Here is a 22,911-nt window from a genome sequence, read left to right on the forward strand (position 1 = left end):
CCCAGAGGAGAGTTGAAGGAGGAACTGATGGCAGAGATCAAAGAGGATGAGTGGCACAGGTTGAGCAGGCCAGTGAGTGGATTGAGAGGGAGTCTGGGTGAGGTATACTGTCCCTCCTTCCACAGAGGAGGGTCCTGCAGAATCCCTGGCCCCCCTTTGATGCCAGGGCTGGACAGTGTGGTGCCCTGCCCAGCGGGGGTGGTGATGAGCCCTGACAAGGTAGTCTATAAATGGTTGCCATTTTTCTGTGAAATTTATCACCTTAGCATAGTCTGCTGAATGTTGTATACAGTTCATTATTTTTTCCATTGCCATGTGCTCCCATATTTATTATACCATGTATTTATATTGGGTGGTTGAGGAGATTTCCAGCAGGATGCAATAGATGTTTTAGCAGCTACTAAAAGTAATGAGAGCAGGTCTTGTTTTATTTGTGGTAATGAGTGGTCTCACCATAGATCCAAAAAGATAAATTCTGGCTTAAATAGTATTGTATAATTTGTTATTAAAGCAATATGTTGTAGTATGTTTCCAAAATGATTCTATATGAGTACATTGCCACCAACAATGTGCAAATGTGCCTGATTTGCCATATTTTTTCCAGCATAATGGTGAATTATTTGAAGTTATTCTAGACTGTTTTTGTGGAGTGAGATACCAACAATGAATTATTTTGTGTGTTTGTAAATTTGTATTAATAACCAGAGAACTAATTAATCTTGATGTCCAAATTTTTCCATTCTTTTGTAGATATTAATGTGTTGCAGTCTTGCTGCCATTTTGTATACAATGAGGTATTATTTTTCTATTTATCTGTATAAATATATTAGCTATTAAACCTTTCTGAATAAACTTCCTTGTTCCTAATATTTCTTCAAATTTTGTCTTTGGTTCTTTCATTAAATCTTTTATTTTGATCTGATTCATGAAATACCTTATTTGAAGATAAACATACCATGGAATTGTTTGTTGTAATTTAGTTTACAATCTACTTTTCTATACCTTAAACCCATTATATCTTGACTTTTTGTCTTGTTCCTTGTGAAGAGCATAATCAATCCAAGCTAAACACACCCAATTCCTTTGACCTTTCATCACAGAACTTTTTTTTTCAGACTCTCAACCATCTTTGTTGCTTGCCTTGGAACCCATTCTAATTTATCTAAATATTTTTTAAAATGGGCATTCAAAAGAGAGTTTAGTTTAATTTAGTTTATTATACCCTGCCCTCCCTGCGCACAGGCTCAGGGAGGCTCACAACACATTTGAATACAAAATGGTGCAGAGTACTACAGAACACTGCAGATGAATACAGACTGAATACTGCCGATGAAGTCTGACCAGCAAAGCAAACCATTTCTCATGACTTAAACTATAGTTCACACAGCCTAATATCACATTAGACTTTTTTGTAGTTTTATCACAGAGCCAACTCATGCTCAGCTTGTGGGTGACTGCAATCCCAAGATGCTTTTCACTAGTTTTACCAAACATCCCTATGGACTGTTTGGAAACTCTGAGCTTATTCTCAAAGAGGTTATCTTTGAACATATAAGTAAATTTCCAGCTCCATATCAACACTTCTGGCATTTATGTAAAGGACTTATAAGATGGTAGAATGCCTTAGAAATGAGTTTGAACCCTTTAGTATATATGGTTTTATAAAGTAAGAACACTCTGAAAGACAATGTGGTACATTGGTAGGAGCAGTACTGATGAAACATGGGTTCAAATTCCCATTCAGACATGAAATACATTGGGTGGCCTTGGGTCAGTTGCTCTCTCTCTCAGCCTACTGTACCTCACCTAGATGTTGTGAAGATAAAATAAGTATGGGAAAATTATGTTTCATTGTGAGTAATTTGAAGCAATTATTCATAACAGAGAACCATAAAACCCTCCTGGGGAAAATCTATAATTCTTGGGGGCATTCAGAGCATTGTGAGGCATTCAGATTTTAGGGAATCCCTTTTCCCCTTCTTGCAATGGCATCTGGCAGCAAGCAAAGGAGAGCTGTTTTGTACTTCTCACCCCCCCCAGATTCCCCCCCCCAGACTCTTAAACAAACCACATAAACAAATAGGAATAAAACTTAACATTAAAGTGAGAACCTAAATATAAAATATGCATTTCTGTAGTTTTTATTACAAGCCTCATGAGATTTTGTGCTGCAGGAAATCAACAGGAGACCCAGTTTGGTGTAGTGGTTAAGAGCATGGGACACAAATCAGGAGAACTGGATTTGATTCCCCACTTCTCCACTTGAAGCCAGCTGGGTGACCTTGGGTCAGTCACAGCTTCTTGGAGCTCTCTCAGACCCACCCACCTCACAGGATGTTTGTTGTGGGGGTAATAATAGCATACTTTGTAAAGTTGCCCTGAAGGGTGGTATATAAATCAAATGTTGTTATTATTATGGGATGATTGTTGTCAGAAATGGCCATGGCAGCACAATCATAATTTGGTTCCTCCAAGGACAAATTATATGTAAATCAAAATACACACTAACTGGGTTTCCCCCTTTTGTCTATTTATTTTTTTTAAATAAAAATCCCTGAAATGTTATTTAATATTTAGAAATATATTACAACTGCTTTCAGCAGACATACAATTAATAGCTTATCACATCGCTTTAGGACTATATCCTTTGTACTTCCTTGCTAACTAGTAAGTCCCATTAAAAACAGGGAAGCTTACTTCTGAGAAAGCATTAGGCTGTAGCGCAAACTACGGCTATTAGCCATAGAGCTTCCATATTCAGCAGCAGCTGAAAAAATTCTTACGGTCTCTGCTAACAATGCCGCATCTCTTGACACTTATATCAATCCCTCCCCCTTTTAAAAAAAGGCACCAGCCTTCTATTTCCACCCCTCTAGAAAAGCAAACAAGGGCTTACAATGTGCCCTCCTCAACCTCTCTCCGCTTAAAAGGAAAAAAAAGCCCCTGTAAGACAGGTACCAACGGTTCAGGGCAAAGGCTTCTATGTGGGCATTGCGCGCGCACGCTCACTCCGCCCTGCGCAGACGCAGTGGAGGCAAGCCTTTGCTTGAAGGGCTGCGGAGTTCTCCTCGCTTGCTGCGTTGCTCACAGTTGTTGGCGGTCGCGGGAGCAATAGGAGCGTTGGCCGCTGAGGGAGTACTGAGGGAAGGCGCGTGTCTCGGCTTTGTTGTTATTGTTGCCGCCTTCCTCACGGAGGTGAAGAGGGTGGCAGGTGGGACTCCCACCTGCCTGCCGCTATGGCCGGCTCCGGGCAGGACAGCGACATCGGAGAGGGGCCGCTGCCTATCGAAGACTCGGAGTTGGCGCTGGCTGGCATCAACATGCTACTCAACAACGGCTTCCGGGAGTCGGACCAGCTTTTCAGGAAATACAGGTACCCACCCGCTTCCGTACTCCTTGCTTGGCTGGGCGGGGGAGCGGTCTTTGCAGCCTGGACCCCTTCGCTCTGCTGTGCTTGTTGTGAAGGCATCAGTGTGAAGTGTTTTGTTCTTTAAGGCATGGGTACTATTGAGTAAGTGCAGAGTGCCTTACGCTAAAAGAGCCTTGTAACGCAGGAAAAGCTAACAAATTTATGGTGGCAGAACCTAGTGTGGATTGCTGCTCATTTAATCTTAAGAATGCTTATCTGTTATCTACTGGAAGCTTGTCACAATAAATAAGTTTCTAAGATGCCACAACACAGTTTGAGATAGTGGGGGAATTTTGCATGACAATGTTCAGAGCAGCATAAACAGGGATCATATGCTTATTCTGGGGAACTTGGAAGGTAGCATGGAGGCCTTCCAAGGGTTGATTCTTTAGCTATAAATTTAAGATTCTATATTTTTGTTTCTGGTATTTAAACACTGCATGGCTGGTCCCTTTTAGGTGCATGCCTGCCTAACAAGCTCCCTCTACCTTCCCCTTCCTTTACTGGTACTCAACAACTGGCTGAATAACAAATGACAGAATAACAATCTGTCATTCTTCTTTTGGTGTTGTTATTCCTATTCCTCCCCCCCCCCCTCATTAATTTGAGCTGGGCTCATTCTGACACCTGTCTTGCTTGCATGCTATCATTCACCCTGCAATACGTAACTCATGTTTGGAGTGCTTTGTACTCTTCACCTCTAGCATTGTAGAGGTTCCATATTAAATGAATGCCTACTGGCTCCTTTATTTCTGACCTCCAGAAAGTAAAATAATTTAGACTAACCACCATCTTTCCATTCTCTATTCTGTCACAAATTTATCTTTAGGTTTCCTTTTTTCAAAGAACATACTGAACCATTCATCTAGTCATTCTGATTGTATAAAAGCTTGCTTAATACATCTGAAGGGTCACCAGTTAGTGATGGTGATTAATGAATCTTATTTGACACTATACACCTGATTCTGTTCTTCCCCTTTCCTTTTGAAATTTTAAACTCAGATATGTGTGGAGATAGGCCTGCAGTGAAGGAAGGCGACCACTCTGCACATGCAGAGCTGATTCTTAACCCACCCCCCACCCCCATACCTTAGTAACTTCAGAGAAGCCGAAACTGAGCTCTGGCTCTGAAGTCCTGCTGAAAAGCAGTGCCTTTTTTGTCTAGGAAGTTTCTGGGTACTGTTCATCTGGTATACTACTGTTGCTGTATGGGGGTTCTTTTATGAAATATACTTTTCTGTGCTGTCCTTTTATGAAATATATCTGGGAGGAGAGATTCAGTCATACTTGTAGCAATACACATTGAAAACAAGGGATTTCAGTATTCTCTCAGCTACAGTTGTTCAGTTCCTTACTCTTCATCTATTAGGCAGGTATGTGTTTCAGTCTGTCACATTTCCCTTCTCCCTCCCCATCCCTTCCCCCATGTAATTGCTTTCTTGTTCATTATAACCTTGGCTACTTTTTCAATATTGTGTTTTATCACTCTTCACACCATATTATGTTCCTTTCACTGTCCAAGGAAGACTGTAACTTCCAGGTTTTCTTCATTCCCCAGCCTGCCCTTTTTCCCCACCAAAGGTTAAACTTTTGATGTATGTTTTATAAGAAGTTCTAAATAATGCTGTTAAATAAAATGGATTGAGATAACTGTGTAGGATCTCGCTTCCCAAACCCACCAATGTAATGGACCCAGTTCTCCAGACATGATGGGAGTACATAATCCTGTTCTGTGCATATGGTATATTGTACCATAGCGTATACTGGTATTCTTTCCTACAGCTTCTTGCTTTCCTGTTAATGGGCCCATGAAAAGTAATTGTGCTCTAAAATAGAACAAGCAGCAAAGTGGAAGTTCAGCACTGCTGCGTTTCTCCAGAAAGGGCTTCTTCCCTTATCCCCTTCCAAAATTATCTTCTAGGAATCCATTAGCCCCTCTCTCAGGAAATCTACTGGTATCTGCTGCTTCACTTCTTGCAAATGAATACCCCTTACTGCATTCATTGCAACTGACTTCTCTTATTTTGTCTCCCTGCATGCACACTTCTGTTACTGTAGCTACCTCCTCTTTCTCTTGCCAGTCCTACTCTTGCAGCTGTTTATTCTTTTATTGCTCCTTTTCTTCACTGCATATACTGCTTTATTTTGCCTCTCAGTTTCCATCTCCTTATCCATGTCTCTGTTCTTGACCTTCATCCCAGTTCACTGACTTTCTCATATACAAATACCTGTCTGGCCTGCAGTCACAGCTACTCCCTGATGTTTTAACTTCTAACATGAGAATTGTAGAGAAGTTCAAGGCTGCCTGGTAATTATACCACACTTGAAGTTGGCTTATACTGAATCAGATCATCAGTCCATCAAGGTCAGTGTTGTCTTTTCACACTGGCGGTGGCTCTGTCTCCAGGGTTTTACATAGAGCTCTTTCATATCACCTACTGCCTGGTCCTTTTAACTGGAGGTGCTGGGGATTGAACCTGGGACTTTCTGCATGCAAAGCAGAGGCTCTTCCACTGAGCCATACTCTCCACCCTGCATGTCCTGGAAATATTGCTTCTAATCTCAGCAATATGGTGGATGGTGGTATTCTGTGGTAAAAGGAAACACTGCATTTGTTCAAAAAAGCTCAACAATTGAACCCTATAATAAAAAAATTAATGCCTGTCTGAATCAGTGTTCTCTTTTCCCTACCCTTCCTGTTAGTGAGAATTCACCTGGGTCTAGGAACTAATGACTTGTTCACCATCGACTGAGAACTGCTTCCTAGTACTGCATTTATCCAGACACATTATCATACCCCACTCAAGATCTTCTCCCTTTTCTTCATGGTCAAGGACAAACTACAGAAGATGCCAGTGCCCTTGGGCACTCATCTTTCTCCATTTATTCTTATATCTGCCCTTGTATTTGTCCCTTGGTTCAGTAACATGATCTCTTGATACAGACCGCTTCTAGAGTTCTGCAGAATTTGAGTTTGTCTCTCAATCTGGCAAGTTTCTGGACTTTTTGTATAGTCAGTTTTTAATCCAGTGTTTGAAAATGTGAAGTGGTATTGATTATGGGTTGGATCCAACCAGCTTTTTCACTCAACCCCACTTAATTCCCCTCCTTACTACAGGCCCCATTCAACATGCCTTTTGTCCTTACAAGTTCTTTGATCCCAAGCGTAGCTGTTTGGTGGTTCTCTCTTTATTACTAGCAGAGAAGCTGAGTGGGTTCAACCTGATAGGTTTCACACACTGCCCTTTCTCCAACTTTAGAGCAGTGTGCCTAGGATTCTACATCAGACTTATACCTTGTTTTATGGGTGGACTGGAAAGTTAGAAGTAGCTCAGGAGCAAGTCAGGTTACTTGGCCTTGGTTGTATTATGAGCCAACACTGCAGGAGCCACTCAGCCCAGACCTCACCAGCAATGGATGTTGGCCCCCTGGGCTGCTGCCAGCTGGCTGAGTTGAATGGCCCTTGCAACACTGGCTGAGCCCCAGGGGATTGACTCTGCCTGCTCCTGGGAACCTCCTTGTAAATGAAATGGCCAGCCTGCTCCTGGTTCCTTTTGCACTTAAGTTATTTTGAGTGGCATTGGACTACTTTTGCTTGCATTTTCCCTCACATTTGGGACATCAGCAGAAAGACACTGCTGGCCTCAGCGCCTCTACAGGGACTGGTTGTTTGAAATAATGAAGTGACTGTCTCAAGATTCCTTTTTTTCTTCCTTTGTCATATCATTGACCTATTATTAACATCATTCTGAAACCATTCCAGTCCCATGATATGATGAGTGGCTCATCTTATTGTTTCTAGTATTGCTTGCCATGCTTAGTGTCTGCCCTTTCTTGCACTGGGAAAGCTTTCGGTCGCCCCTGCTCACTGGCAGTGTCTGCCCTCCTTGCAGTCCTGATAATTGTTCCCATGTTGCTCTTTTGAAAGCAGGCCTGTGATAAGCCATTCGCCACCTGCATAAACTGCCATGTCATCTTTACTTCACTGTTCCCATCCCCCTTCTCTCTGCTCTTTCAAACAACCCTTTATTGGTGTATTCGTTCTCCTCCACCACCACCCACAGCATGACTAAGATCATAACAGTGTAGCTTGTCTCTTATTCTTCCTAGAAGAGAGAGAGAAGCTTTAAACACAAATGCCATGTACCTTGTTAATGAGAATGTTTCCTTGCATTCTGCAAGAATTTGCTGTAAGTGTGCTGTCATTAAGTTCCTTTTTTTTTCAGTTGAATAGAACACATTATCCGCTTGGTTGACTTTTTCCGTTCCCAATTTTTCTCTCAAAATGATATTCTTTTTTCCCCCTATGCAAGACAGCACTATTTTTTTTTGCTTATCAAAGCAAAATGAGTGTTCGATGAGTGTTCTAAAACATGAAGAAATTTTTAAGGTCCTCTTTCTAGGATGTGGATGTGCAAAATGTGAACTTAAGCTCTATGAAGGAAAAGCAATGCTGGTCATGTACACTTTTTATTCTGGCAGATAAATATTCTTTGGTATTCATCGAAAGTTTAAAATTTCCTTGGCGGCAAGTGCACTTGGGTCCTAACTTGGTCAGGAGAAAGGCAGGCGCATAAATATTTTAAAATAGGGGGTGAGGGCACACATGCACAGCTGCAAATCAGACCAGTGCAAAACTCTTTTTGTTCCTCTGTGCTGTGTTAGACGTACAATGAAGCCTACACCCATAAATGTCATGTCTGTGCCCCATTCATGCCATTATTTGATGCTGACCGATTCTGAACCAATGTTTCATGCTATAACTTGATGTCATATTGCCAGTGCCATAACTGCTTTGCTTTCACAGGCTTATTGAAGCTGCAGGTGTCTTTATCTAACGGCTTTGGAAGCTCTCAGTGCTTCTGACCTTGTACACTGCTCACTCCCATGAATTACTGTTTCAGCTTTGATCTCCTGCTTTCTCAGTGTCTAGATTTGATAGTAAAAACATGTGAGATGTTCTCAGGATGGGTTCATACCAAAAGTCCTGTTTTACTGATGGGAGCGGGGGAGGAGTAAACGTGTGCGTTAAGAGGAAGGGTTTTTCCACATGTTGCCATTCCTGTCAACCTGTTCTTACTGCTTAGTTGCTTACCTTCTGAGTAATTCTATGGACATATCTGTGGAAATGATCTGGTTCCTGAATAAAACCTTCTAACCAAGAGCCTGGATTCTTGCTGTGATGGTACAGGGATCTATCTGCTGTAGCCTGTCCTCCATAGCCTGACAATCCAACCTGTACTGTCCATCATAACTGCTACTCATATGGCTGTGGACAGCCTCAGCTGGCATACTTAAAGATGAAAAACTATGATAGCAGCAGACAAAAGAAGAAAGAGAGAAATCAAAATGTGTCCCAGAGCAGCTGCTCTACAGGAGGCACCACTTTGTGGGGAAAACATAATAGTATGCCAGGAATTAGTTGGGCTGATCTCCGTTAGCTTTACTGGAGATGAATGCACAGTTTTTAGTTGAATATATCATTAGGAAGGGAACTTGAGAAACTGGTATACAAGAGTGTGCAACAAAGTCTGAATGACTTTGAGCGAGGAAAACTGTATATTATATGGTCTTTGTGGGAGGCTCTAGTAAAATAAATGCTTACACCCAGTTGCTCATGTTCTCAAATGCTTCAGTATTATTTTTCTGAAATGTTCAAAAAGCTCACATGTTAAAACACAAAATCTTTTCATATTAAAAATACACATCAATATGAACAGCACAACTGTAGTTTTCCAGGCAAAATCATTTAAAAGTAAGCCAGAATGATAAGTGAATGAAAACTTAATGAAAACTAGTGGAAGATGATCATCTCCTATCTTCTGCTGAGATCTTTCTAAAGTCTGGGAGCCATACTAGTAAAGGCTCTACTCCTAGTTGTAGATCTTATAAAGAAGACAAATGTAGCTGGGCCAAACTGAATAATCACAATTTCTGTGATAGCTGATGCTGGGACAGGAGGCCCCTTGTGTGTGGATTCCAGCTTGAAGGGCTTGATAACTTAGAGAAAGTGCCTTGAATTGGATTCAGAAGCAAATAAGGCAGCAAGTGCAATTCATATAATAGTTCAAATATGATCACATTTCCAATATCTCTAAAAGGCAAGCAGTGGCATACTAGTAGCAGTTTTGAGTCATCTTCAAGGGCAGACTTAGGTGTACTATGCTGTAGTAGTCCATTCTGGATATTACAAATGTGTATATCAGTATCTTATCAAAAGAGGGGAACGTGCAACTATAAAATTTATTTCTAGCTGCAGCTACCACTTGTTTCTCAAAAGGAGTTACATTTAGAAGAAATCCTAGCGACAACCTTGGTCAGATGTGGGATATAGTTGTACTGTTTGTTGCTGGCAAATTAATTCCCTTTGTCCCTGAGAATTTCCAATAGAATCCTCAAATTTTTATCTCCATTTTTATTTGGATCCAGCCTTCATCTGGATTCATACCACTTTGCAGTTTTAATTCATTTTAAAATGTTTATATTACTTTTCATATTTTCATGCTAAACTACTTATCTGTAACATTAGTTCAAGATAACTTCTGCATGCTTAGTTAATAAGAGAAGCCATGTTGGATCAGGCCAATGGTCCATCCAGTCCAACACTCTGTCACACAGTGGCCAAAAGACCAGGTGTCATCAGGAGGTCTGCCAGTGGGGAAGGGACACTAGAAGCCCTCCCACTGATTGCCCCCCCCCAAACACCAAGAATACTGAGCATGTTGCATGTTGGCAGCATAGTGAGAACATCAATATATGTGGATTCCCATGTACCATATTCCATGGAGCCAAGCTGATATTCCAGTGACCACCCTTTATATACAGTTTCGTCTAGAAGAATGAAACCACTAGAAAGCTAACCTTAGTACCCCAATCAGATATTCTAAAATATTCAAAATAATTATGTAATCCGCAATGTCAGAAGTTTCTGAAAGATCTAATATGCTCAGCAGACAGGAGTGTTTTCCTGTCAATCTCTTAACTTATGCCATCCACTGGTGCTTCACAAGCCATTCCATGCTACCATCAAACTAGAGAAAATGTATGAGCATGGGTGACAGGAAGGTACAGTGGCAGGGGGAGACACAAGCCACATATTAAGTTTTTGTGAGGCTATTATCTATTTCATCAATGAATTATTTTGTCATATGTTACTTGACTATTGCATACATAGGAAAGATGCTAATTTAAATTCTTCTTTAGTAATCAGTTGCTATGCAAAAATCTTATTTTCTAGAAAGCTACGAAGCAAATCATTGTCTTCTCTAGCAAAAGTCTGTTTGTTTCCATTTTTGTAGTGTCCTTTGCAGAAGACATTTCTTAATATTTCTCTTATACTCCAAATGGGACTCTAAGTCTGCTTCTTTTCAAGATTTTTGTTTTTATGAATGTATAGTCTTCACACTGAGACGCAAGGCAGATTACTGAGTGACTTAACAATATAATCAAAACAGTGTAATACATACTACAAACAGTGAAAAAAAGATTGCATCACAAAATTAGAGAACAATTACAAAGAAACTGCCTAAAATTTTGCAGATGCTAAACAATTTGAAAGGCTACAGTCTTTTATAGCAAAATACAAAGGGATATAAACCCAATTCAGAACCTGATCTTTCAGACAAGATTCTCGAAATTGTGGCTCCTCTGCTTCCAAGGAGTATATGGTATAACTTGGCAAGTGACTGATAACTCCCTTCTGAATATCAAGCTCTACTGCTTGATGGATTATGGTATAACAGGTTTCCTTTTAAGACTCAGCACTTTCTGAGGCAGCTATTTAAGTAAGATTATTTCAAAACAGTCTGATATTATGTTGTACATAAGATTCCATCTTAATTGCTTCCAAACAATTATTTGTTGAAATTAGAATTTCACTGTATAGGAAAATAACAGGATGTAAAACTAATAGAAATAACTATCTGCGGAGTTTGGAATACTATGAAAACTGAGTAATAAAGAGCATGCTTTTGCCAGCTTCAGATAAAGTTCCAGGTTATTATTTGTATGAATGTTAATTAAACGTTAAGGCAGTTTTTCCCCAGATAATATTCATAGGCTTTCTCCTTTAAATATTTTAAGATAATGAGTGCATATGTCTAGTCATGGGTCAGGATCATATTGGACATGTAATCAGTTCTTTGATCTCTATGCCTTTCTGAACAGATATGTATAAATCCTCCCCGTCTTGTAATTAAGATCCTGTCACTGTCTGTGTCAAGTGTCCTCTGTGTTCCAAAGTATTGAACTATTTTGTCACTATTGCATGTATTTAGATAAAACTTACTCTACATGTAACTAGAGAACCAGAAACTCTTAGCTGATAATTGTTCCTAAAAATGACGTGATAGCTTTCCTTAGTTAATACCACTTCAGCACCATGAACAATAACTTTTCCTATAGTTTTTGGTACTCATGTAGAAAATGTAGGTTGGGTTTCTTTAACATTTCCTTCTAGGCATTGGAAAAAGTATCTCATGACTTGTCTGAAATGATGGAACAATAGTTGATAGACAGTGACCCGGTATCATGAGGTGCATCTTGTTTCAGTGGATGATTACTTTGAGAAAACTTGTGTAGAAATGAGCAATATAAGAATTACAAGCAGGGAATCTATGAGGACTTGTGGGGGGCATCTCATTTCCTCCCTCGTACTATTTCCTCTTTCCCTCCTGGCAACCCCCATATCCTTACATTTTCCTGCTTCTCTCCTTCTTACCCAAGAATCAACTTTTTTTCTGCCTCACATCTTCTCTGTATCTGCCTTTTACTGACAAATAAAGGCTTGAAGTCTGACAATATTGTTGTGATTGCCTAGCAATGGCTGCTGAGGGCATTCATTTCTTAAAGCTACAGGTGCTGCTTCTGTTATTTTGGGTTTGTTTAACCCTCTAGTGTTTATATTTTTAAGATTTCAGATTTTTCTGTTAACCTGGGACATTTGTGATTTGTTTTGTGCCTACAAAGTACCACCATGGTGGGAATGAGGGAGTATGTGACCCTAAGGGTAAGTCTTGTTGTTCTTATTTCAAGCAACCCAAAATTTGTTTGTCTTAATACAACCATGGTGTACTTCGGGCAAAATACTAGGCAGAGTAATTCAGTTCTTTTTACTGATGGTTATACTCATCTAGATTTTTGATCTTCTGGATATTATGTGTAAACCAAACTTGTATATAATTTGAAGATCAATCAAATGGTGTAATAAGAGCTGCAAGTGTCTTAACAGCTGAGAAAGCACCTTATTGCTTGAATAAACATTACTAATATTGCAGGACGTGGTTGTGCAATAGTTTGCTTTAGCTACAACTGACCTGTGTGTGCCTCTCCAATTGTTGTTTAACCCATTATCATTAGAAACTTGTTATAGTAAGGGAATTGAAGACTGACAACACAAAAAAGGATCAAACAAGTGAGGGCAAGTAAATTTTCTACATTGCATACCATGAAACTAATTCTTATGGGTAAGTCTGATACATACCACCAGCTATATTTTCCACAGGAATCATAGCTCAAGATTAATAGGAGTGCTTTGCCTGCATTACGTAGTAAAGAGTGCCCTCAAGTCATTGCTGACTTATGGCGAACCCTGGTTTTAAAAAATGTTATAATTTGCCTTTATACAAGTATAAAGAATCATGATGATTGGATTACTGCCTGAAGCAGTGGAGGCATAAGCTATGCACGCTTGACTTCTGCCTGAGGGCAGCGCAGAAATAAGATGTGCACACCTGACAGGACTGATAGTAATAAGTCATTGGTCTAATTTGATATAGAGCACCTTATCATAGCTTAAAGGAAAAATATTTGTAGTTTTCTGGTTCAAGGCACAGTTAGAGGGCTATGTGAGAGTACTTAAGCCAAGACTCTTCAAAGGTAATTAAAACCAGAGACAACTTGGTATGTTCAATAGCGCTTAAAAGTCTGGTCCTTATTATAATATTTTTAACATATCAAGTATCAACTGTAAGAATTAGTTTAGCCTTTGGCTAATAGTTTAGCCAAATTCAAACAAGTTCACTTAAAGTAGCTCTGATTGTCTGGCTTTCCCAAACTTCACCTGTTTAATCTCATTGCCAGATGTGTTTGTTCCTTCCTCCCCCTGCAAGAAGGGCTGTGGCTCAGGGATGGAGCTCGTGTTGACATGGTTAGGGTCCTAGGTTCAGTCCCAAGCATCTCAGGTGAAAGGGTACTGGGATGCAGGTATTGGGAAAACCTGTGGTTTCTCTGGAGAGCTGCTGCTAGTCAGAGTAGATGTGCTAGAAGGATTAATGTGTTATGGAGTTCTATCCCATTCACAGGAGGAAACATTAGGTATGTGGAAACTAACATTTTCTTTGACTGTTCCAATGCAATGCATTAAGCACTAAACCATAAGGCTATATTGAGGCGATTATTCTCTTTATTTCTTTTTTTTTTCCTCCATATATTTTTTAATTGTACAGTGAAATTCAAGAACACATGAAAAGGTGCATTCATAAACATATTAAGTGGCAGCATTGAACCCATCTGAGCCGGCTGGCCCCAACTGAGAAATCTCGTGATAACCTAACAGCAGCCTATTGTGATCTCTTCAGGGCACCCCATCCGAGCCGGCTTGTCCCTATTGTTCAAGCAGCACCAACTTCACATAACTTTCGTTCCTGTAGGTTTTGGATACAGCATTCCACCTGTTTTACTGGGACAGTTTGCACCACTGCCAACTGCCACTCGAGGAGCTAACGTTTTGCCTGTTCTGATTTTACCACCATTTCGCCAAAATTTGTGTATGATCCCCACCAGCACATCTCAGTTTATGGATGCCCTACCATACCACCATCCCATGAGCCACCTGTAGGGGGTTTTTCCCATGAAGAAAATCGGGATTTTTACTCACAAATCCACAGCCACCTCCACGGAATGAGAACAGTTGTGGTAGCATGAAAATTAGAGACCCAAAGGCAGTAATTTTGTTTTGATCACAGAAAGCAGACACTTGAAAGAAAAAGTGACAGGACATTAAGTGCTGAACTGTAAGCAGTTAATGAAGCAGGATGTTCCATTCCTAGGAGGAGCCCAAGTGCTACAGCGGGCCAACAAGGCTCATGGAAGCCTCCCCAGGCTAAGGAGGTTCTTGGCAGAAGCTCAGTTGTCATCTCGTTCACCCAGGTGTGCAGTCATTCCTCTGGGCTGCTCAGTCTTCACCACGGACTACACGGATCTGGACAGTTCCTCAAGTAAGTCTCTATATGGCCTTCATGAACCTCCATTAATGTTGTAGAGACGGTCAACTTATTAAGGATAGGCTTTGTGGAGAGAACATTGTACAGAGCTGGTAGTGAGACATTCTGTTGCATTGTTCGGTTCATGCACTTCGTTGCTGGAGTCCTCCGGTCATCCACAACTAATGGAACCTTCCAGCGATCGTAATTCGTTTCTAGCACATACCAGGTACCTTTACTTGAATTCAGGTTCCAAACATCTAGGGCAGCAGTTCGGGAACGTGTAATCACACATCCCTGTCCAGATTTGTTTCCTCCCAATATGAAATAAGCCGGAGCCAGTAGTCTCGTGTTGGCCAGTTTATCCTTTGCCTCTTCGTAGCTTGTACTATTTTCTAGGATTGTCCTAGTGAGGAAGCTCATCCACCAACCGTCCCTCTTGCCAAAGATCCACTCAAAGACTCCAATGTAGCCTCCATCAATACTGAAACGCTCATTCATGGTTAGAGTGAAAATGCCTGGTTTGATTCCAGATACCATTCCCACGTAGCCTGCCAAGTTTGACGACTTAAAGACTGTCTTATTGTTCCTCTGAAAATCCAGCGACACCATTAAGGGTTTCAATTTCTGTGTTAACGTCCAAGTGTTATTTTTTATATCCCGCCCAAGAAAGAGGCCAAAATCAAGATTTCTGGTGTGATACAGCTTTCCTGCTCTGTCTTCTGCTACTATCGAAGTGCACACTGTGAAGATTTCATAGAAGACATTGAATATCACAATGTCGCCTAAAACAGCTCCAGTTGCATCAGCGATGCCTTTGATCTCTTCATTGAAAGGATAAGGAAGGGTAGACCCTAACCATGCCATTTTTGTTTCCAACAAATGCACCAATTTGGCACTTGGGAAAAGCATAACCATTATGTTTTTGATATGCTCGACTAAGATCTTCAGCTCAGCTTGTTTCTCACGTGCCACCTGGGCCCATCTTTCATGAGGTGGCAAGTCAAGATTTATGACATACTTTGGAATGTTCCCTTTGTACGTTGGTCCTTTTGGAGGATACTGCTGAATTTGGCAGTCTTCGGCATACGGGCCTTTGGCCAGCACCGCCAGCACGGCCAGCAAAGCCACCGCTGCCCGCATCTTGCTCGCCAGACTCGCCGGAAAAGTCCGGGAAGCAGCGCTAGAAGAAGGCGCGGTCAGCTGACTCCCCGGGCGGCGAGCCCCCCCGCTCCCACGTGACTTGGCCGGGGCCGTACCACTGGCAGTTGGGAGGGGGGCGGAGGCCAGCCCATTCGGGAGGGACTGGCGGTCCATTCTCTTTATTTCTAACAGGTAAGCAGCCCCTCTGACTGAAAAAGAGGTCAGAAGTTATGTATTCCAGATGTCAAGTGAAAAGTATGTCAGCCCAAAATCACTCAATGTTATCTTATAAGATGTTTATTTAAAATCAATCTAATCATCCTTGAAATAATTAAAGAAGAATCTCATTGATACAGAAAAGCTAGAAAATTTAATTGGAATTAGACATAAAAAGTATACATGTCAGCTTTCTTAATTTAAAAGATAAAATACAATTTCTAAAGCGTTTTCAGAAAAGATAAGTGTCCAGAGATGCAGAGCCCTCACACCATGGACTTACCTTGGTCCCTGAACCCCACTGCCACAGGGATGCCAAAGAACCAGAGCATTGTTGCTGGCCCAGATGGGAGAGGAGCTGCCGCCACCCAGATGGGACCACCAGGGAGGCAGCCAGCAAGCAAGGCTCCAAGGACCATGGCTGTGCCCCCTCCGGGCCACAGACAGGGCCAACAGGAGGACAGCTCCCTGACAGGCCAGGCATCAAATGCTGCGGCCTGGCTGGAAGCATCCAGGAGACTTCACTGCAGCGGCTGGGGAAGCTGGTGGAGGAGAAGCTGGCCAGTAGACCAGGCTCTAAATGCCACAGCTTGGCCAGGAGCGCCAGGGAGACTTTGCCACTGTGGCTGTAAGAAAGACCAGTGGCAGATGAGCCGCCTGACAGGCGAGGCTCTGAATGCTGTGGCTGGGCTGGTGCCACCCAGGAGCTCTCACTGCTGGCCCAAGCCACTTCCCTCAGGGCTGACAGGCATGACTCAGTTTACAAGGTGCCCCCAGGGACAGAGGATGGCCAGAAGGCCTACTGGCACAGTGGCTAAACTATACAGCCTGGACAAGGCCAGCCAGCCCTGCCCTGTGGGGAAGTCCTAAAGGGCAGAGGAGGGGTGGAGCAAGTCCCAGAATGGGCCTATAGTCCTGTCTGTCAGCCCCAGAGAGGGAGGGCTATCCCTGAGGTAGGACAAAGCCTGGGGGAGAGAGGTGGGATTTCCTCCCAGAAGGCCTTCTAAAAGATGGGTCTCCTTGGGGTACTGGGGAGGAAATGCTGTGCAGCCTTCAGATGTGTGAGAGAGGGACAGCAGGCTACTCAAAGGAGAGAAAGGAAATATGAGTGTTGTGAATCCCCTCCTCCCCATTTCTGAAGTGCTCTGGTGGCAGATCAAGTTGAAGAAGCCATCCTGGAGGGCAAGCAGGGATGACTGGAATGGCCACATGCAGAGGTGCAGGGTGGCCTGGTGGTCACCCAAAACCAACAAAAGGCCTACTACAACAGGGTTTTGGTGCACTGGACAGCATACCATGGGGACAGGAGGGACCCCTGGTATGGCCCATACATGGTGACCTGGGTGCTTGGACCTCTCACGTAGGAGGTCCAGTGTGGTACCTAGAGCAGGACTGGAAGATACTCCACATGAACCTCCTCAAGAAGTGGCACAAGTGATCCTCAGATGAGTACTGATTGGCAGACAACCCCCTCGACCTTGCTTGGGGGTAGCTGCCTTGGACCATTGATACCCCAGAAACAGAGGCCCCCCGAGATGGACTCCTGTCTGACTCCAGAGCATGATACACAGCTCAAGGACATCTGGAGGCATGCCCTGGGGGCCTTTTCTTGTCAGCTTGGGTCATTAACTCAGCATGCTGTCCTCACTGACTTGGGACAGGTGGTCTGTAACTCCTGGAGGCCTATCCCCAGAAACAATGGGAAGTGATAACTAGGGGGACTGAGGAGATGCTCTTGGTGGAAATGATTGAGCCATCTGGCAGTGTCTGGAGGATCTCCATTGTCTTTGTACTGAAACCTGACAGAACAACCTGCTTTTGCATGGACTATCATGAGGTGAACAGAGTGGCCCAGTTCAACGCTTACCCAATGCCGTGGGGGACATCCTGATAAGACCACCTAGGAGCCGCCCGCTACCTCTCTGCCCTCAAATTTATTAAGTGTTACTGGCAAGTGCTCATCTGGCTAGAAGATCACAAAAAGACCCCTTTCACTACCTCTCAAGGGCTTTTCCAGTTCCAGAAAATGCCCTTCCATCTGTACAGGGCAGCAGCAACATTCCACTGCCTGGTGGACCAAGTCTTGGTGGGGGGGCTAGTCCTTCACCCTGGTGTACATCAATGACATCATTATCTTCAGCCCTGACTGGGCATCCCACCTACAACAACTGGAGATGGTTCTGAAGGTGTTACACCAGGCTAGGCTGTGGGCCAATGCAAAGAAGAGCTGGATTGGCTTCTGGAAACTCCAGTACCTTGACTTCGTGGTAGGAAATGGGCAACTCCAACTCCCACCCAAATGGGTGGCTTGATTCAATTTAGATATTTTACTTCCTCAATCCTTCCTATCCTACATGAAATATTCAACAGTTTTTCATTTTGTTAGGGTATTTGCCCTAGCTCAATTGAATGCTAACCCCTCTGAAGTACTGGATGGTAGATTTCATCATATCCCATATTCAGATTACCTCTGTTCTTGTAGCTAGGGTAAAATTGATACCTTGTCTCATAAAATATTAGAAACTCCTCTTTTTACTGTTTTTAGGAATCATTGGATTTTGCCTCTTTAACTTATGCTTTGCTTAATAATTTTCAGGGGGATATTCTTCCCTATCTGATGCTAGATAGTGATCCAAATATAATTTTGTCAGTCTTATTTTCCTTTAGAAATTAATTTAATAACAGTGTGCTTATACACCACCCTTATGGACAGATCAGTGCTGCACTCAGAGCAGTGAACCAAGTCAGTGTTGTTATTATCCCCACAATACAGCTAGGGAGCTGGGGCTGAGAGCTAAACTACATGAGATGCCCAACACATGTCAGGTTCCCGCAAGTTTACCTTAGAAGTAATTGCAAAAATCTGCTCCGCTCAGGTTTTCCTCTGGGAGCTCGGGGGTGGGGGTGGAGGGAGTCAGAGCAGCAGCAGCAAGGCCAGAAGGCTGGGAGGGAAAGAGTCAGCGAGGGGAGCCTACAGAGAGCTGAGCCTGAAGCTGAAAGGCATCTAGCAATGGCAGAAGGAGCTGCTGAGGCTGCTGCGACCGCCACGGCTGCTAGACTCAACCATCCCTTCCCACAGAGCTCTGTGCTCAGGGGGCTAAAGTCTCCTTTCCCTCTCCATGAGAAGGGATGGTTGAGTCTAGCAGCTGCCCAGTAGCACTTGAAAACTAACTTTTTATTGATGGTTGTTGTGGGTTTTCCGGGCTGTATTGCCGTGGTCTTGGCATTGTAGTTCCTGACGTTTCGCCAGCAGCTGTGGCTGGCATCTTCAGAGGTGTAGCACCAAAAGACAGAGCTCTGTCTTTTGGTGCTACACCTCTGGGTGCTACACCCAGCTGTGGCTGGCATCTTCAGAGGTGTAGCACCAAAAGACAGAGCTCTGTCTTTTGGTGCTACACCTCTGAAGATGCCAGCCACAGCTGCTGGCGAAACGTCAGGAACTACAATGCCAAGACCACGGCAATACAGCCCGGAAAACCCACAACAACCATTGTTCTCCGGCCATGAAAGCCTTCGACAATATAACTTTTTATTCATTGCATAACCTGTGCATGACTGTACCACAGTGACACTAAGTTCTAGTGTTAATTAAGAATATTACCTCCTTTCAAACTTATATCCAAATTTTGGGGTTCTCAGTTACCATATTTTTTAAGTGAAGCAGTAATATTGGAATGTGGTTTGTTAGGATTTATTTTTTCAATATTTGTAATCTATATAAGGATGACTGAAACAGGAAGGAAGTGGGTACACTGAGTTGCATCCTAGAGTTATACAGTAAGGAAGAAATAAATAAAAGGAATAAAATTCTTTTGTTCAACTCTGTAAATTTGTTTAACTTATTTTACTTTACAGTATAATTTTTAAAAGAATCAAGGAATTTATTCAGAGAACTCTCTTAAATTTTTAAACTCATTTAATATTGGAGTCATACTACAGAATGGCAAGTTTCAAAATAAAAATTCAAAAAGAATATGTGTGTGGCAATTAGGTACATGTGTGAATCCATTGCTGAAGCTCTAGAATTCTTTTTCGTGCTGGAGGACAACGGAAATAAAACTCAAGGCATGTGAAAATCATACAATAATAATAGAACAGAACTGGTGGAAATCTTCTCATCCTTGCTAAACTTCTGTGATTTTGCTTTGTTTTATCAGGCCCTGACCTGGATAGCCCAGGTGAGCCCAATCTCATCAGATCTAAGAAGTTAATCAGGGTTGACCTCCGATGAAGCCCAGGGTTGCAGTGGCAGGCAATGGCAAACCACCTCTGATAGTCTCTTGCCATAAAAACCCTGCCAGGGATTGCCAGAAGTCAGCTATGACAAGGGTACCACACAAACACATCACTAGCAAAGCCCTAGGTTTTGTTCTGGTTAATTTTGTTTTGTAATGACCTGTTTAAAGGATTTTTAAGGTTTACAAATGAGCAAAACACTCTGCCCATGGTTCATGCACCTGATCACAAAATATGGAGGACGGAGGGGGTTTTTTACAAGTAGAAAAGGTCCAATAAAGTGTGCCTTATGCTTAAAGACAATGGCTCCGGTGTTGGAATTCAGTGCCACATTAGATTCCTTTGTTGCCTCTACCACAGAGAAATGCTTTCACTGTGTGTGTTTTCTGATGAGTGGCACTTTTTTCTGTGGTCAGCTGCATGTCACACTAGCTTGTATTTGAGAAAACAGGAGAAATATGAAAAAAAATCCCATGCTAAATTATCTTAAGTGTTTTTTAAATGATTTTAATAAACTACATTACAAAAAGGAGAAAGAGGAAGGTCAAGGAGACAGTTAGTACAGAGCAGATTTGTAGCTCCTTGTGTCTAAACGGGGACACCAGGCACAGGGAGGAAGAGCGTAAGTTGTTGGTTTCTGCATTTTCTTGATAACAGTGAAATCTCTGATCTGGATCATGGAAATATGCCGCTGCTGCTGAAGGGCACCTTGTCAAAGTATGCTATAATAATTTTTCATTAATGTTTAAAAGGCTGGTTCAGCTAGAAAAGAACTGTGGGGATTTTATTCGCAGAACAGTCAAAAATAAACAATGGCTTAGTTCCAAATACCTTAAGATATATAAGCATCTTTTCTTTTTAAAGCAGTGTGGACAGAAAATGTTTTTTTTTTAATGCCAACTTTATGAAAAGTAGAATGCCTTAAACATACCACTATCAAACAAAAACAAACAGATGTATTGTCGAAGGCTTTCACGGCCGGAGAAGAGAGATCCGAGAGATCTCTGTCTTTTGGTGCTACACCTCTGAAGATGCCAGCCACAGCTGCTGGCGAAACGTCAGGAACTACAATGCCAAGACCACGGCAATACAGCCCGGAAAACCCCCAACAACCAAAAACAAACAGAACCTGTTTTTACATTTTTTTTACTCCAAAGAGAGTAGTCAACTTACTATGGCTGCAATTAAAGGGCAACATGTGCATTTATTTTTGGGACACTCCTCTGAGTTCTAAAAGCAGTTTGGCCATTTCGGAGCGATTGCCTTTCAAACCTGAAAGTATGCATGCCCCACTAGCTTTTTGTCTTGCAATAACTCAAGCACCAGCTACTAGTGTTTGAAGCTGAATCACCTGTCTCCCACTTCACCCTTTTTTTTCTAAACTGCTTTTTGAAGAACAAATTGAATTAGTTATTTGATGCTTCTCAAATAACCTCTTTCCCTAATTTTATCTTCACAGTAACCCTGTGAGATGGAATAAGATAAAAGAGATGCTTACCTGAATATACTAGTTACGAGAATTTCACCATAGCATTTTTAGATTCTCTTGCATAGTTACCAACTTATGTAACACTTAGTGATGGTGCTGACATTTGCTCCCAGTTTGGAATGCCCCATTATGAATTGGAACCAAACTCTTCCACATTTGCACTCAACTTGTAATAGTGTTTGCTCTGCCAAGTTTCTTCCTTGCCCATTTCTTATGCTGTTCCAAACAAGCTTGTCCTTGCAATTAAGTGTGAAAACTGTGTATAGAAGAGCATGTTGGAGTCATCTAAAAGTGCAGAAAAATAGTGCCACTCAAGGTATTTAGGTTAGGGCCTTCCTTGTAGAAGGAAGTTGTAAGCCATGCTGGTCCAAAAGTAAAGTCCAAAACCTCAAACGCCATCCGTATAATACCTTTTATTAGGATCCACCAAATGCAAGCTTTCAAGTTCTTTAGAGCTCTTTTTCAGGCTGGATGTTACAAACTTGAAACTGGAAAACTTGTGTGCTGTTAGCTGTCATTTGGGTTGATCCTAATAAAAAATCATGTGGATTGTGTTCCAGGCCTTGTCAGCCTCTCCTTAACTGGCTTTGGTGTTCATGAGAATCATCATTTTTCTGCTGGAGTGCTGTTCACTCAAACCTGTTGAATTTTTCAGGGTTAATTTTCACCCTGTGCTCACCAGTGAAACTTTGGGTAGTTCTAGCTGTAGAGCTATAAAATAAATTTTATTTAGCTTGTTAAATTGAACTTTTCCTAACACCCACTGACAATAAATTTATAACCTGCTGATGGTCTTGAGGTGCTATTTGGAAACTGGGACTAAAAACAAACCTTCGTAGAACTTCATCAACAGGGAATTACAGCAGTAATTACAGCAGGCGGGCAAGAGGAACCTCTGTTGCAAAATAAGTAGTGGGGGGTCAGTATGTACTTCATACAATGAGATGTAGTGGAAGGACTTGGCTAGCCTCCCTTGAGAAGCATCTGTGAAGCCAGCCTGTTGATAAAGGTCTGCTACTACCTCATAGTCAACATACTGTATTGGCCAAACCAGTACCGCAGTGGGTGTTTGACAAACTCAGTTGGAGGTAAAATTTGCTTCAAGATCTTCCAGAGAACCTTGCTGTTTGAAAGCAGTTGCAAGACTACATTGGCTCTCTCTTGTTCTGGTTTGTATGGCAAATCTGAAAGACTTCTTGTTTGATTGTTAGTATCTT

The 22,911-nt window shown here is 42.1% G+C and overlaps 2 protein-coding genes across 2 annotated transcripts in view; one reads left to right on the forward strand and one right to left on the reverse strand.

Moving 5' to 3' along the window:
• Positions 1–3,062: 3,062 nt before the first annotated feature.
• The window catches only part of TTC39C (tetratricopeptide repeat domain 39C), a 65,645-nt gene continuing 45,796 nt past the window's right edge, over positions 3,063–22,911 (forward strand). Inside the window, exon 1 of the mRNA XM_054984473.1 lies at positions 3,063–3,373. Coding sequence (XP_054840448.1) covers positions 3,237–3,373 — 137 coding nt within the window. The 5' untranslated portion in view covers positions 3,063–3,236. The remainder of the gene's footprint in view (positions 3,374–22,911) is intronic.
• On the reverse strand, positions 13,832–15,787 carry LOC129333092 (acid ceramidase-like). The gene has a single exon (XM_054984472.1). The coding sequence runs from the start codon at positions 15,751–15,753 to the stop codon at positions 14,590–14,592; it is 1,164 nt and encodes a 387-aa protein (XP_054840447.1). The 5' UTR covers positions 15,754–15,787; the 3' UTR covers positions 13,832–14,589.

The sequence above is a fragment of the Eublepharis macularius genome, chromosome 7 (assembly GCF_028583425.1).
Source record: "Eublepharis macularius isolate TG4126 chromosome 7, MPM_Emac_v1.0, whole genome shotgun sequence".
Taxonomy (NCBI): Eukaryota; Metazoa; Chordata; class Lepidosauria; order Squamata; family Eublepharidae; genus Eublepharis; species Eublepharis macularius.